At 41.5% G+C, this 13,224-nt stretch overlaps 1 protein-coding gene across 1 annotated transcript in view; it reads right to left on the bottom strand.

The window, feature by feature from the left end:
- Positions 1–9,080, bottom strand: part of LOC118000376 (hornerin-like) — a 9,979-nt gene extending 899 nt beyond the window's left edge. Inside the window, exons 1-3 of the mRNA XM_034990085.1 lie at positions 9,075–9,080; positions 4,389–4,544; positions 1–2,527 (exon numbers count right to left, since the gene is read on the bottom strand). The exon at positions 1–2,527 is cut by the window's left edge and continues 899 nt beyond it. Of these exons, the coding sequence (XP_034845976.1) occupies positions 1–2,527; positions 4,389–4,544; positions 9,075–9,080 (2,689 nt within the window). The remainder of the gene's footprint in view (positions 2,528–4,388; positions 4,545–9,074) is intronic.
- Between the last annotated feature and the right edge of the window lie 4,144 nt (positions 9,081–13,224).

Genomic DNA, 13,224 nt, shown 5'->3' on the forward strand with positions numbered 1-13,224 from the left:
AGCCAGACCCATGTTGGCCATAACTAGAAGACTGACTGGATCCAGACCCATGTTGATCAAAGCCAGAAGACTGACAAGATCCAGACCCATGTTGTCCACAGCCAGAAGACTGACCTGATCCAGATGCATGTTGACCATTACTTGATGACTGTCCAAAAGCAGAACCATGTTGTCCATAGTTAGAGGACTGATTATATCCAGACTCATGCTGTCCAGAGCTTGATGACTGACCTAAGCCAGATCCATGCTCAGTGCCAGAGGACTCTCCTGTGCTAGATTCATGTTGCCCAAAGCCAGAAGATTGACCTGATGCAGACCCATGATGACCATACCAAGGGGACTGACCTGAGCCAAATCTGTGTTGTCCATAGCCAGAAGACTGGCCTGATCCAGATGCATGTTGACCATAGCTTGATGACTGTCCAGAAGCAGAACCATATTGTCCATACCCAGAGGATTGACTTGAGCCAGAACCATACTGACCATGGCTAGAAGACTGTTCTGATCCAGACCTATGATGACCATAGCTAGAATATTGACCTGATCCAGACCCATGTTGCCCAAAGCCAGAGGACCGACCTGATCCAGACTCATGATAACCATATCTAGAGGACTGACCTGAGCCAGATTTATGTTGGCCATGGCTAGAAGACTGGCCTAAACCAGATTCATGTTGACTACAGCTTGATGTCTGTCCTGAAGCAGAACCGTATTGTCCATAGCTAGTGGATTGACCTGAGCCAGAACCATACTGACCATGGCCAGAAGACTGTCCTGATCCAGACCTATGGTGACCATAGCTAGAAGATTGACCTGATCCAGACCCATGTTGCCCAAAGCCAGAAGACTGAGCTGATCCAGACCCATGTTGCCCAAAGCCAGAAGACTGAGCTGATCCAGACCCATGTTGCCCAAAGCTAGAAGATTGACCTGACCCAGACCCATGATGGCCATAGCTAGAAGACTGACCAGATCCAGATTCATGATAACCATATCTAGAGGACTGTCCTGATCCAGATGCATGTTGACCACAGCTTGATGACTGTCCAGAAGCAGAACCATGTTGTCCATAGCTAGAGGGTTGGCCATATCCAGATTTATGCGGTCCAGAACTTGATGATTGACCTAAGCCAGATCCATGCTCAGTGCCAGAAGACTCTCCTGAGCTAGACTCATGTTGCCCAAAGCCAGAAGACTGACCTGATCCAGACCCGTGATGACCATTTCTAGAGGACTGGCCTAAGCCAGATCTGTGTCGTCCATAGCTAGAAGACTGGCCTGATCCAGACCTATGTTGGCTGGGGCTAGAAGACTGACCTGATCCTGACCCATGTTGTCCAAAGCCAGAAGACTGGCCTGTTCCAGATCCATGTCGCCTGGGGCTAGAAGATCGACTTGAGCCAGACCTATGTTGTCCATAGCTAGAAGCCTCTCTTGAGCCAGATCCCTGTTGGCTGTGGCCAGAAGATTGACTTGAGCCAGACCTATGTCGTCCATAGTGAGAAGACTCTCCTGAGCTGGACCCATGTTGGCTATGGCTATAAGACTGACTTGAGCCAGATCCATAGTGTCCACAGCTTGATGACTGTCCTGAAGTAGAACTATTTTGTCCATAACTAGAAGATTGGCCTAAGCCAGACCCATGTTGCCCAAAGCCAGAAGATTGACCTGAGCCAGATCTATGTTGTTCATAGCCAGAGGACTGACCTGATCTAAATCCATGTTGTCCACAGCTTGATGATTCACCTAAACTGGATCCTGAGCTAGACTCATGGTATTTCTCACTAGAAGACTGATTAGAACCAGGTCCATATTTTCCATAATTAGAGGACTGGCCTGACACAGAGCCATGATTTTTTCTTCCATAACCTCCTGACTGATGACTAGGGCTGCTGCTATGTTTTCTCTGAGTAAAGGGCTCATAGGAGCTTGATTGATTTTTGCCATTGCTTATGGACTGGCCTGATTCAGACCCATATCCCTCATAGCTTGAAGACTGTTTTTGTTGTCTACTAAGTCCTGATTGACCGCTTGAATTGGATCTATGTTGCCTCTGACCAGAAGAATGACTCTCAGACTTCTCTTGTTGATGAGAGCCATGCCTGTTTTTCTTACTGTCTTTGAAGTGGCCTGAACTTGAATCTCTCCTTCTTTCCCCAGAGCTTTGCCTATGCTCTGAACTAGATAAACCTCCTTGATGCTCCATTTCTCTGGAGCTGGACCCAGGCCTGTGTTTAATGCTTCTTCTGGAGCCCCTGGAATAGGAATTATTCTCTCCTGTACTTGGCCTTGAATGACCTTGCCTTTTGTCCTTCTCTTCTGTTTCACTTTGTTCCTCTTGGTGCTGGTGATGGTGGTCTCTCTGCTTTGACCCTGAAGCTTGGCAGTGATCTTTGCTGATGATTTTATTACAAGCCTGAGCCAGTTTAAATATCATCAGAAGATACTCAATGAAATCCACTTTCTCGTCATGGTCTTGATCCAGATTTTGCATGATGATATCTACAGTGTCTGGATCATCTGGATTCTGTATAGGAACAAGGTACAAGGGGCAGCTATGTCACTATGGACTACATACCCAGCTAACCATTTGAAAGAAGATTGTAGAAATGTGAATGTTGGCTTACTTAGGTGGAGCTCAGCCATCTAGTCCTTTGGGCAGGACTGCTCTATCTTGAGCAGAAAGAAAGAAAGAAATATGTAATGAACAATGCAGTGAGAAATTGCTAGAAGATGCAAATGGAAGATGTTAGGGAACAAGGAAATCAATTATAATTTGTAAGAAATAGGTCAGATATGATTAGCTAATTTATAAATAGGAATTTTTAAAAAATGAAAAAAGAATAGGTCAGATATGAATGATTAGCATAATTATATATGACTTAAATTTTCCTAGCTATTAATTCATTAATTAATTAATTTAACAAAGATTTATTGTGCACTTACTAGCTGCTTAGCATTGAGTTAGGTACAGGGGATAAAGCAGTGAACAAGTTTGTTTTATGACAAAATGGAAGTTAAAGTTTAGTGGCACAGACACACAAACTTAAAATTACAGTGTACTGTGATAATGTTTCTGAAAGTACACCACAGGAGAACCAGTGGGGGTTCAAGGAAGGTTAATGAGAGAAAGTGATGTATTTTGAAGTATGGGTTAGACTTAGCCAAATGAAGGGGTAGGAAAGGAGGGAGAGAGGGCAAAAGATTGTTCCAGGCAGAAGGAACAATATGAACAAAGCTGGAGGTTAGAGGATGTATGGCTCATATGAAGAACTGAAAGAAATTCAGGATTATTAAATCTTGAGTCTCAGTAGTCAAGAGATATTGCTGGAGAAACAAATAGAGATCAGATCATGCCTTTTAAGTTGTGTAAAGGAACTTTGGACTTTATTTATTTTAAAGGCTGTGAGCTTTGGGGGCACCTGGGTGGCTCAGTCGGTTAAGCATCTGACTCTTGGTTTCAGCTCAGGTCATGATCTCAGGGTTGTGAGATGGAGCCCAGCTCCTCCCTCCTTCCCCCCTCACCCCTGGCATAAGCACTCTCTCTCTCTGTCAAAAAAAAAAAGGGGGGGAGATTTTGAAGGATTTTGAATTGAGCTGTGAAAAGATTAGATTTATACTTATGGCTGAGATCAGAAATAGAAGGTGGCCTGAGCTAGAGGAGTAGCAATAGTGATGGAGAGAAATGGGCTGTTTTGAGAGACTATTGATGAATTAGATGGAGGGTGGAGGATGGAGGTGCTTGCTGAGAGAAGAAGCCATGAATGGAACCAGATTTCTGCCTTGGGCAAATAGGAGGATAGAGTTTGGAGGGAAAATGATTTCATATCTGACACACCGAATTACACCCTTAGGAGTCCAAATAAGAAATATTTAGTAGGCAGCTGAATATAATGAATTGACAATCAAGAGCTAGATCTAAGCTCCCAAATATTTATTTTCAGAGCTGACATTTTAAGATGGTGGTCACCATATTTTATGATTTAAGAGTAAGATGCTAACTTCCTGAACTGAGGCCTTGTAGTTTCACAATCTCAGAAATGGGCAGTGGTCAGGATGTTCTGGGCTGAAGAACTACAAATAAAGGAAAGAAGATGCATTTTACGTACTTTTTTCCCTGAGAACCATCTTAATTTTTAATTCCATAAGAATTACACAGGACATTATATAATCTATGGATTTTGTCTGTTCAGTAGGATCACATCCCTTGGTCATGTTTTGGAAACCATGTGGGTCAACTTTTGATCGTATTTCAAGCCTTTACCAAACCCTGTTTTCTATCACCAAGTAGAGAGAGTCCTGTAGGAGTTTGACACATGTGACAAAAAGGTACGAAGGGGTGAAAAAGAGAATTGCAGCTGTCTTCAGTCCTGACCTGGAATTCTTACCTTCAGAATTTGATGAAACTCATTTTCCAAAAGTTCTTTCAGTTCTGCCTTGTTCAACATGTCACACTCCCCATCCTGGGTGGCATATTGGTAGAAAAGCTCAATGACAGTGACGATACTTTTTAGGAGTTTAGGCATTTTTTTGGTAAATTTAACCTAAAGGAAAAAAAGGAGAGACCCACCTTTTATTATTCCTTTTTCTTGTTTAAAAACATAAATAGTTCCAATCATTTGTAATATTTGTTCAGAATTAATTGAGCATGATTAATTTCATCTTTTGAAATTAAGAACCAATCCAGAGTTGAAAGACTTGTTCAAGCCATGTAGCAAGAGAGTGATGAAATTAGGAACAGAATCTATATCTCTTATTTTCATTCCTGAACGAATGTAGGAGCAAAGACTTCCTGTTTTGAGCTCCCCACCTCTACCAGGGATAATTTTATGAGCATTGTTCTGGAGCTAGAGAAATACTGGGTGTGCCAATCTACCCACTTCCTCAATTCCTCTCTAGGTGCCAACCATTGCTGAAGAGGGACAGTTCCATCGTCCACATGGTATGCCTGACTCCAACCAAGGGATACCAATGGCTAAGCTAGACCCTCAAAACTTGTAGGCCAGAGAAAGTACACAAAGTGGGCAACTACAGGCCTAGGTGATATGGAGCTGGAGGCAGGTGCTATCAGGCCCACTTCTGTTTTCATTCTCCAAACAGGGACTGACTCTCAGGCTTTACTGATTATACAACAGAGAGAAAAAACTCAGTAGTTTAGGAAGCAACCTGCCTAGTGATAATTAAAGCCACACGATCTTCAAGGAAAGGACCCTGAAGAAAGAAGGTACTGTCATTCCCAGTCATCTCTTTATTTTCCTTCTCAATAAAGTTAAAATTATATCAAAGTCCCCAAAGTACATTAAAAAGAAGCCTGGTATCCAGTGCCTCTTTGCCTTAGAGCACATACTGGATTCTTTTAATTTGTAGCCCAAAGTACTCCTGTTCACTTACCTAGTTCACCAGAGAAACAAGTAGGATGAGACTAGAGCAGCTTACAGGGTGCTGCTAGTTGGGGATAGTGGCCTTTTTATAGAGGAAATAATGGTCCATCTTAGGGAGGAGCTCCTCTTTGAGATGTTCTGATTCACTTCCAAATAAGCCCAACTCTGCCTCCACCTCCATCTCCACCTCCCAGGTGTTTGCCTTCTTACTTCCTTACATGTTCACCTGAGATTGCATTAGCAGTTCCCAAATCTGGGCTAGTATCAGCCCCACCTGCCAGAGTCTCTGGACACTGCAGAAAGACCTCTTTGCGTATTCAACAAAGTATCTAGCATAATGCATTGATAACCAATTACATGGACTTTAATTGAAGTTGAATGGAATGTGTGCAGAAACATCAGGGACCGAATGTCCAAGAATCATGGAATCTGATGTTTAAAAGGAACCTTAAGGATCATGCAGTCAAACTCTCTCATTTTGAGCTACATTTTCTTGTATGGATTTCCAGCCAAAGTATCATCCATGATATTATTACCCATGATATTATTACCATTCCTCTTGAATCGATAATGACTGTAGAGGCCTTCTTGTCTCTTTACCTAAACTTATTTACTATACCTTAGTGGCCATTCATCAATGTAGCTTTCATTTTAACCACTATATAACCTTAGAAAGAAATCCATGCTCTTTAGCATGGTATCCAAGGTTATTCATGATCTGGACTGTGGCTTCTTTCTAGCCCCGTCTCTTCTCTCCCTGTTCTTTATGCTTCACCAGTAATTAATTACTTAAGCCTTCCTGAATATACCATCCTATTTCATGTTTTTTCTTGGAATATCTTTCCTCATTATCTGCCTAGTGAACTGCTATTCATTTTTCAAAACCTACTTTAGATATCCTGTAGGAAATATTTCTTGAATTACTCAAGAGAGTTATAGTTGTGTACCTTATTCATAGTTTTATTGTAGTATCAATCATTCTATATTATAAAATATTTTAAAATTGTTTTACTATTGTAATTAATGTTTAATATAAAAAATTACAAAATACAGATAAGCAAAGCAAAGCAAATGAAATAACCTTCCTACCCAGAAATAGCTACAACAATAGTTATTTGGTGTATATCCTTTCTTACCAATGGATGTGTATGCACACCGTATGTATCTGTCTATGTGTTTATATCACTTCTATTCTGTGAGTTCCTTGAAAATAGGGAATGGGCATTATTATTACCTATATCACTGGGGGACTCAGCACATTGCTTGGCTCATAAAAGTCCCCAGTAAATGTCAAATTAAATTGAAAGAAGAGTGAGGGTCATGACTATAGTACTTGGCATTGACCAACTTCTACTTTTTCACAAGATTGGGGTCTACCCTCTCTCTTGCCATCTTTACCTCAGAGGACATGATTTCACCTGAATAGAAACTGAATCTTAACATTGGGAATCAACAAGTGGCTTTCTGCTTATCCCTGCGACCTTAAGCTCTGCATTTCATCCACTGTGAATTGTATGTATAGCACGAATGTCATTGAAGCTGGGTGAAGTCACATAGACTTGAAGCTTGTGCAATATAGTCATTAGGATTTGGGAAGGAGTGGTAACAACTATTAGTAAATGATAAATTACATGATTCCAAATTCAACCATTATGACACTGTTTTCTTCTAAGAAGTACCCAGAGGGCTGCAGAGTCAGTATCCATTCTGTGGCTGTGTTTCCTCTGGATGCCTGATTTGGGCCAGACTGTCATGCTTCCATCAGAAGAGGGAGCTTTTTGAAGGTGTGACTGAGACTGTGGGAGTGCAGGGGAGGTAGAGTTTGCTGAGTGAAGACTAATTTCCTGTAGGAGACAGTTGTTGCCACAGAAGGAAGAGGGGGTTGCTGGTAAAGACTATTCCAGGTGAAACATGCTCTTAGAGCCAGTGTTCTCCTAAATGAGGGGTTAGCACAATTTTTCTGTAAAGGGAAAGATAGTATATCTTTTAGGCTTTGTGGGACAGTCTTTTTTGCAGCTACTCAGCTATGATCTGGTAGCATGAAAGCATTCATAGATGATAGGTAAACAAATGAGCATGCCTGTGTTTCAGTAAAACTTATTTATTGACACTGAATTATTGACAATTTAAATTTCTTTTTTTATTAACATATAATGTATTATTTGTTTCAGGGGTACAAATCTGTGATTCATCAGTCTTACATAATTCACAGCGCTCACCATAGTACATACCCTCCCCAATGTCCATCACCTGGCCACCCCATCCCTCTCACCCCCCACCACTTTAGCAACCCTCAGTTTGTTTCCTGAAATTAAGAGTCTCTTATGGTTTGTCTCCCTCTCTGGTTTTGTCTTGTTTCATTTTTCCCTCCCTTCCCCTATAATACTCTGTCTTGTTTCTCAAATTCCACATATCAATGAGATCATATGATAGGCAATTTAAATTTCTTACTTTCACATGTCACAATGGATGAATGTGAATCCTGACCCTCCTATGCATTTGCTTGTCAGGAAGATTCCCCAGGAGAGGAGAGTCTCAGAGGGAAGAGAAGGGCTGGGAAGTGTGGGGCAGCAGAACCATGAATTCCTGTGGGAGAGAGAAGTCAAACTCTCTCATTTTGAGCTACATTTTCTTGTATGGATTTCCAGCCAAAGTATCATCCATGATATTATTACCCATGATATTATTACCATTCCTCTTGAATCGATAATGACTGTAGAGGCCTTCTTGTCTCTTTACCTAAACTTATTTACTATACCTTAAATTTACTATACCTTACTAAACCTGCAGGTCTGTTTGTGAGTGTCAGTGTGCATGAGGTGGTAGGGAAAGGGAACAAAACTAGGGACCTTTGGGCACTTGTGAAAGAGAGGTAAATTTTGACTTTATGTAAGGACGAAGTTTTAACCTCTGCATTGACTGAAAATGCATTGAGCTCTTTGCAAAGTAATTGAATTAATTGTGATGGGCATTAAAGAAATTTCCATGTATCATAGAAACAGTTTTAACCCTTTCAGGGCTACATTTTCTGAATATCCTCCAACATCACCAACCAGAGATTTGTTGGACTTTATTTCCGGGGTTCATGTCCTGAAAATAAGAGGCATATTCAATGTGTGTTTTGGCATCTTCATTCCCTTTTGAACATTACTAATGTAAGAGTTGGACTAGATTATCACAAAAATCCTTTCCCAAACAGAGAGTCATGATTTTACCAGAGTATGTGCTCCACAGTAAAAGGGTGGGCATGAAGACTCCCACCTCATAAGTCTGGTTCATGGTTTTCCCCTTGGAGATGACAGTGTTTGGGAAAAGAAATTTCTTTTTTTTTAATTTAATTTAATTTATTTATTTGACAGACAGAGAGACAGGGAGAGAGGGAACACATGCAGGGGCAGTGGGATAGGGAAAAGCAGGCTTCCTGCCGAGCAGGGAGCCTAATAATGCAGGGCTCCATTCCCAGAACCCTGGGATCATGACCCGAGCTGAAGGCAGACGCTTAACGACTGAGCCACCCAGGCACCCCAGGAAAAGAAATTTCTTATGCTATGTGCCACATTCTAGGTTTTTTAGTACCTCCAGATTTTGGCAGAAGAAAATTACGTTCTCCTTTATGCCAAGCACAGTGCTTTGCACACTTATGTTCATCATTTTATTAATCCTCACAACCGCTATATGACGTAGGGTTCTTACCTCCATTTTGCAGATGATAAAACTGAGGCTCAGAGAAAATATGTAACTTGTTTTAAGTCACTTAGTTATTAAATGGAAAAGATGGGATTCACACTCAAATCTGCTTCTTCCTAGGAATAGCCAGAGAATACGGGACTATTCATGTCTTAGAAAAGGCAGGGTTTGGGGGGCTGTTCTTGAAAAATGAAGTGTTTGACCTAAAACAACAACAACAACAACAAACAACAACAAAAAACAACCAAGAATCACGGGGCGCCGGGGTGGCTCAGTCGTTAAGCGTCTGCCTTCGGCTCAGGTCCTCATCTCAGGGTCCTTTTTTTTTTCCCTTTTATTTATTTATTTATCAGCGTCCTGGGATGGAGCCCCGCATTGGGCTGCCTGCTCAGTGGGGAGCCTGCTTCTCCCTCTCCCTCTCCCTCTGCCTGCTGCTTCCCCTGTTCTCTCTCTCTCTCTGTGTGTGTCAAATAAATAAATAAAATCTTACAACAAAACAAAACAAAAAAACAACCAAGAATCAAAACTGGTGAAGATAAACAGTGTAGTTCTCTTCCTGCCCCAGGGCACTCACTTTCACCCTTGTCCAGAAGGTAATGTTCTTATAGCACCATCTGCTGGGTCTTAGGAAAACTCTTTTCCTCGCCCTTTCTTTCCTCTTCTCTCACATCCCCCATGCCTTTCCTGGCAATTCTTCATAGCTTAGTCTTTATGAATGAGGAAACTACATAAAAACCAGGGACATAACAAACAGAGAATGTTGATGCTCATGACTTTGGGTTAAGGGAAGTCAAAAGAAGTTAGCTAAAACCGGTTTCCCTCCATATTCTTCTTCCTAGGTGCAAGGGTCATTTTTCTCTTATCTCAAAAAATCAAAAATAAATGTAATTTTATAGCTTAGTATCTATTCTCTAGGGAGTGGAGCAGGCATGGTGATATATCTTTTAGCTCCAGCCCCAGGCCCTGGAACATACTCTGCTTGAGTATTGGTCTTCCTCTTCAGCTGTTTCTCTCTCTCCTGTTGGTATTTTCCCTTTGCTCCTCCAAGTTCTAAAAAATGCTCCAGATGCTGGGAACCCAGAGCTCATTCTTACTTGTATCCTCTTATTTATTCTGTCAATATCTTTCTCTAGTGTGTGTTCATCTCCTTAATTTGCCTTTTTAAAAAAAATTTATTTATTTATTTTTATTCTTATGTTAATCCCCATACATTACATCATTAGTTTTAGATGAAGTGTTCCATGATTCATTGTTTGTGCATAACACCCAGTGCTCCATGCAGAATGTGCCCTCCTCAATACCCACCACCAGGCTAACCCCTCCTCCCACCCTCTAGAACCCTGTTTGTTTTTCAGAGTCCATCATCTCTCATGGTTTGTCTACCCCTCCGATTTCCCCCGCTTCATTCTTCCCCTCCCGCTACCTTCTTCTTCTTCTTTTTTTCTTAACATATATTGCATTATTTGTTTCAGAGGTACAGATCTGAGATTCAATAGTCTTGCACAATTCACAGCGCTTACCAGAGCACATACCCTCCCCAGTGTCTATCACCCAGTCACCCCATCCCTTCCACCCCACCCCCCACTCCAACAACACTTAGTTTGTTTCCTGAAATTAAGAATTCCTCATATCAGTGAGATCATATGATACATGTCTTTCTCTGATTGACTTATTTCACTCAACATAATACCCTCCAGTTCCATCCACGTCATTGCAAATGGCAAGATCTCATTCCTTTTGATGGCTGCGTAATATTCCATTGTATATATATACCACATCTTCTTTATCCATTCATCTGTCGATGGACATCTTGGCTCTTTCCACAGTTTGGCTATTGTGGACATTGCTGCTATAAACATCGGGGTGCACGTACCCCTTTGGATCCCTACTTTTGTATCTTTGGGGTAAATACCCAGTAGTGCAATTGCTGGATCATATGGTAGCTCTATTTTCAACTTTTTGAGGAACCTCCATACAGTTTTCCAGAGTGGCTGCACCAGCTTGCATTCCCACCAACAGTGTAGGAGGGTTCCCCTTTCTCTGCATCCCCGCTAACATCTGTCGTTTCCTGACTTGTTCATTTTAGCCATTCTGACTGGTGTGAGGTGGTATCTCATTGAGGTTTTGATTTGGATTTCCCTGATGCTGAGCGATATTGAGCACTTTTTCATGTGTCTGTTGGCCATTTGGATGTCTTCTTTGGAAAAATGTCTGTTCATGTCTTCTGCCCATTTCTTGATTGGATTCTTTGTTCTTTGGGTGTTGAGTTTGATGAGTTCTTTATAGATTTTGGATACTAGCCCTTTATCTGATATGTCATTTGCAAATATCTTCTCCCATTCTGTCGGTTGTCTTTTGGTTTTGTTTACTGTTTCCTTTGCTGTGCAAAAGCTTTTTATCTTGATGAAGTCCCAATAGTTCATTTTTGCCCTTGCTTCCCTTGCCTTTGGCGATGTTTCTAGGAAGAAGTTGCTTCGGCTGAGGTCAAAGAGGTTGCTGCCTGTGTTCTCCTTTAGGATTTTGATGGACTCCTGTCTCACATTGAGGTCTCTTAATTTGCCTTTTAATGCTCTTGTTGGCATGACCATTCATAGTCTGTATCTCTTGTTGTTGCCTACCTGAGGCTTTCTGCATGTAGATCTGGCCCATCATAGCAAGCAGTTGGAGGAGAGTGATGAAAGTGGTTCTCAAGGACCCTCCAAGTGTTATAAAGGTGATGCAGAACACCTGTTAGCATGGGTGGTATTGGGGTGACAGCTGAGCTTCAGGTATGGGGAAGGAAGAGGTAAGACATAGAGTCCTTGGTTGTTGGAAGTCAGATCTAGAGCCTTTGCCTGTGTGTGTGTGTGTGTGTGTGTGTGAGAGAGAGAGAGAGAGACAGAGACAGAGACAGAGAGAGAGAGGGGAGGGATACTTTTTAAAAGTTTTTATTTAAATTCTAGTTAGTTAACATATAGTGTAATATTAGTTTGAGGTGTACAATATAGTGATTCAACAATTCCATATATCACCTAGTGCTCATTATGATAAGTGCACTCCTTAATCCCCATCACCTATTTCACCCATCCCCCCACCCACCTCCTCTCTGGTAACCACCAGTGTGTTCTCTATAGTTAAGAGTCTGTTTCTGTTTCTTGGTTTCTCTCTCTCTTTTTCTGAGAGGGTTGGATACTTTAGTGTGAATGTGATGAGTATGACACTGATCAGGCCCTATTTCCTCTTTGGCTTTCTCTCCTCCAGGTCTCTCTCTCATCATGGACTCTGCTGAAGCCATAGTACTTCCTTGTTATTCACCAAAACCTCCAGGCATACTCTTTCCTTAGGACTGTTTTCAGGAATGCTTTCCTCCCAAATATTCACTTTGTTTTATCCTTTATGTCCTTCAAGTGCTTGTTCAAGTATCATCTTCCCTGACCACTCCATTTGGCATGTACTTCTAACACACTGCATAGTCAGCTTATTTATTTTGCAGGGTTTTGAGTAGAGGAGAGACAAGATATGACTCACTGCTATGGTGATGCTTGACCGTAGGGAGATGAGGTGAACAAGGAAGATCAGTCAGGTGAGAGGCAAGGGAATGGACGTAATCAAGGCTCCGGCTTGGATGACTGTGTGAATGGTGGTGTACATACTAGGAAAAGCAATAAAAGAGAAAGAGAAGGCTTGAGATGAGGGGACTGATGATAAGTTGTCATCTAATTTATGCCCATTATCTAACTTTTTCCACTCCTTCATAACCTACCTCCTTAAAAGAGCACTGAGCACTCCCTGTCCCTCACCTTCCATTTACTTTTCAACACTTTACAATCTGATTTTCACACCCTCTTTCAGGCTTTTTTGAGGGTTCCTCTTTCTTGGCCAGTGCTTAAATGTTTTTGTTCTCCAGAGCTCTGTCATTAGTTCTCTGCATTTTTGGATCAGTCTCCAGTCTTACCATTTATAAAGTTGGGTAATGGAGCAGGAAAGAGGCAAGACATATTGTTCACAAATTTTTATTGGCAATTTTTATGCATCTGCATAGTCTGAAACCAGAGACTTGGACGCTTGGGCTGTAAACTCAAAGGAATTGCCGTCACAGTGATGTGATGATGCTGTAACACCTAATACATCTTAAAGAGTCATGTGTAATACCAAAATTTGCAGAAACATTAGAACT

Source organism: Mirounga leonina, unplaced genomic scaffold (assembly GCF_011800145.1).
Source record: "Mirounga leonina isolate KUSES-001 unplaced genomic scaffold, KU_Mleo_1.0 Mir_493, whole genome shotgun sequence".
NCBI lineage: Eukaryota > Metazoa > Chordata > Mammalia > Carnivora > Phocidae > Mirounga > Mirounga leonina.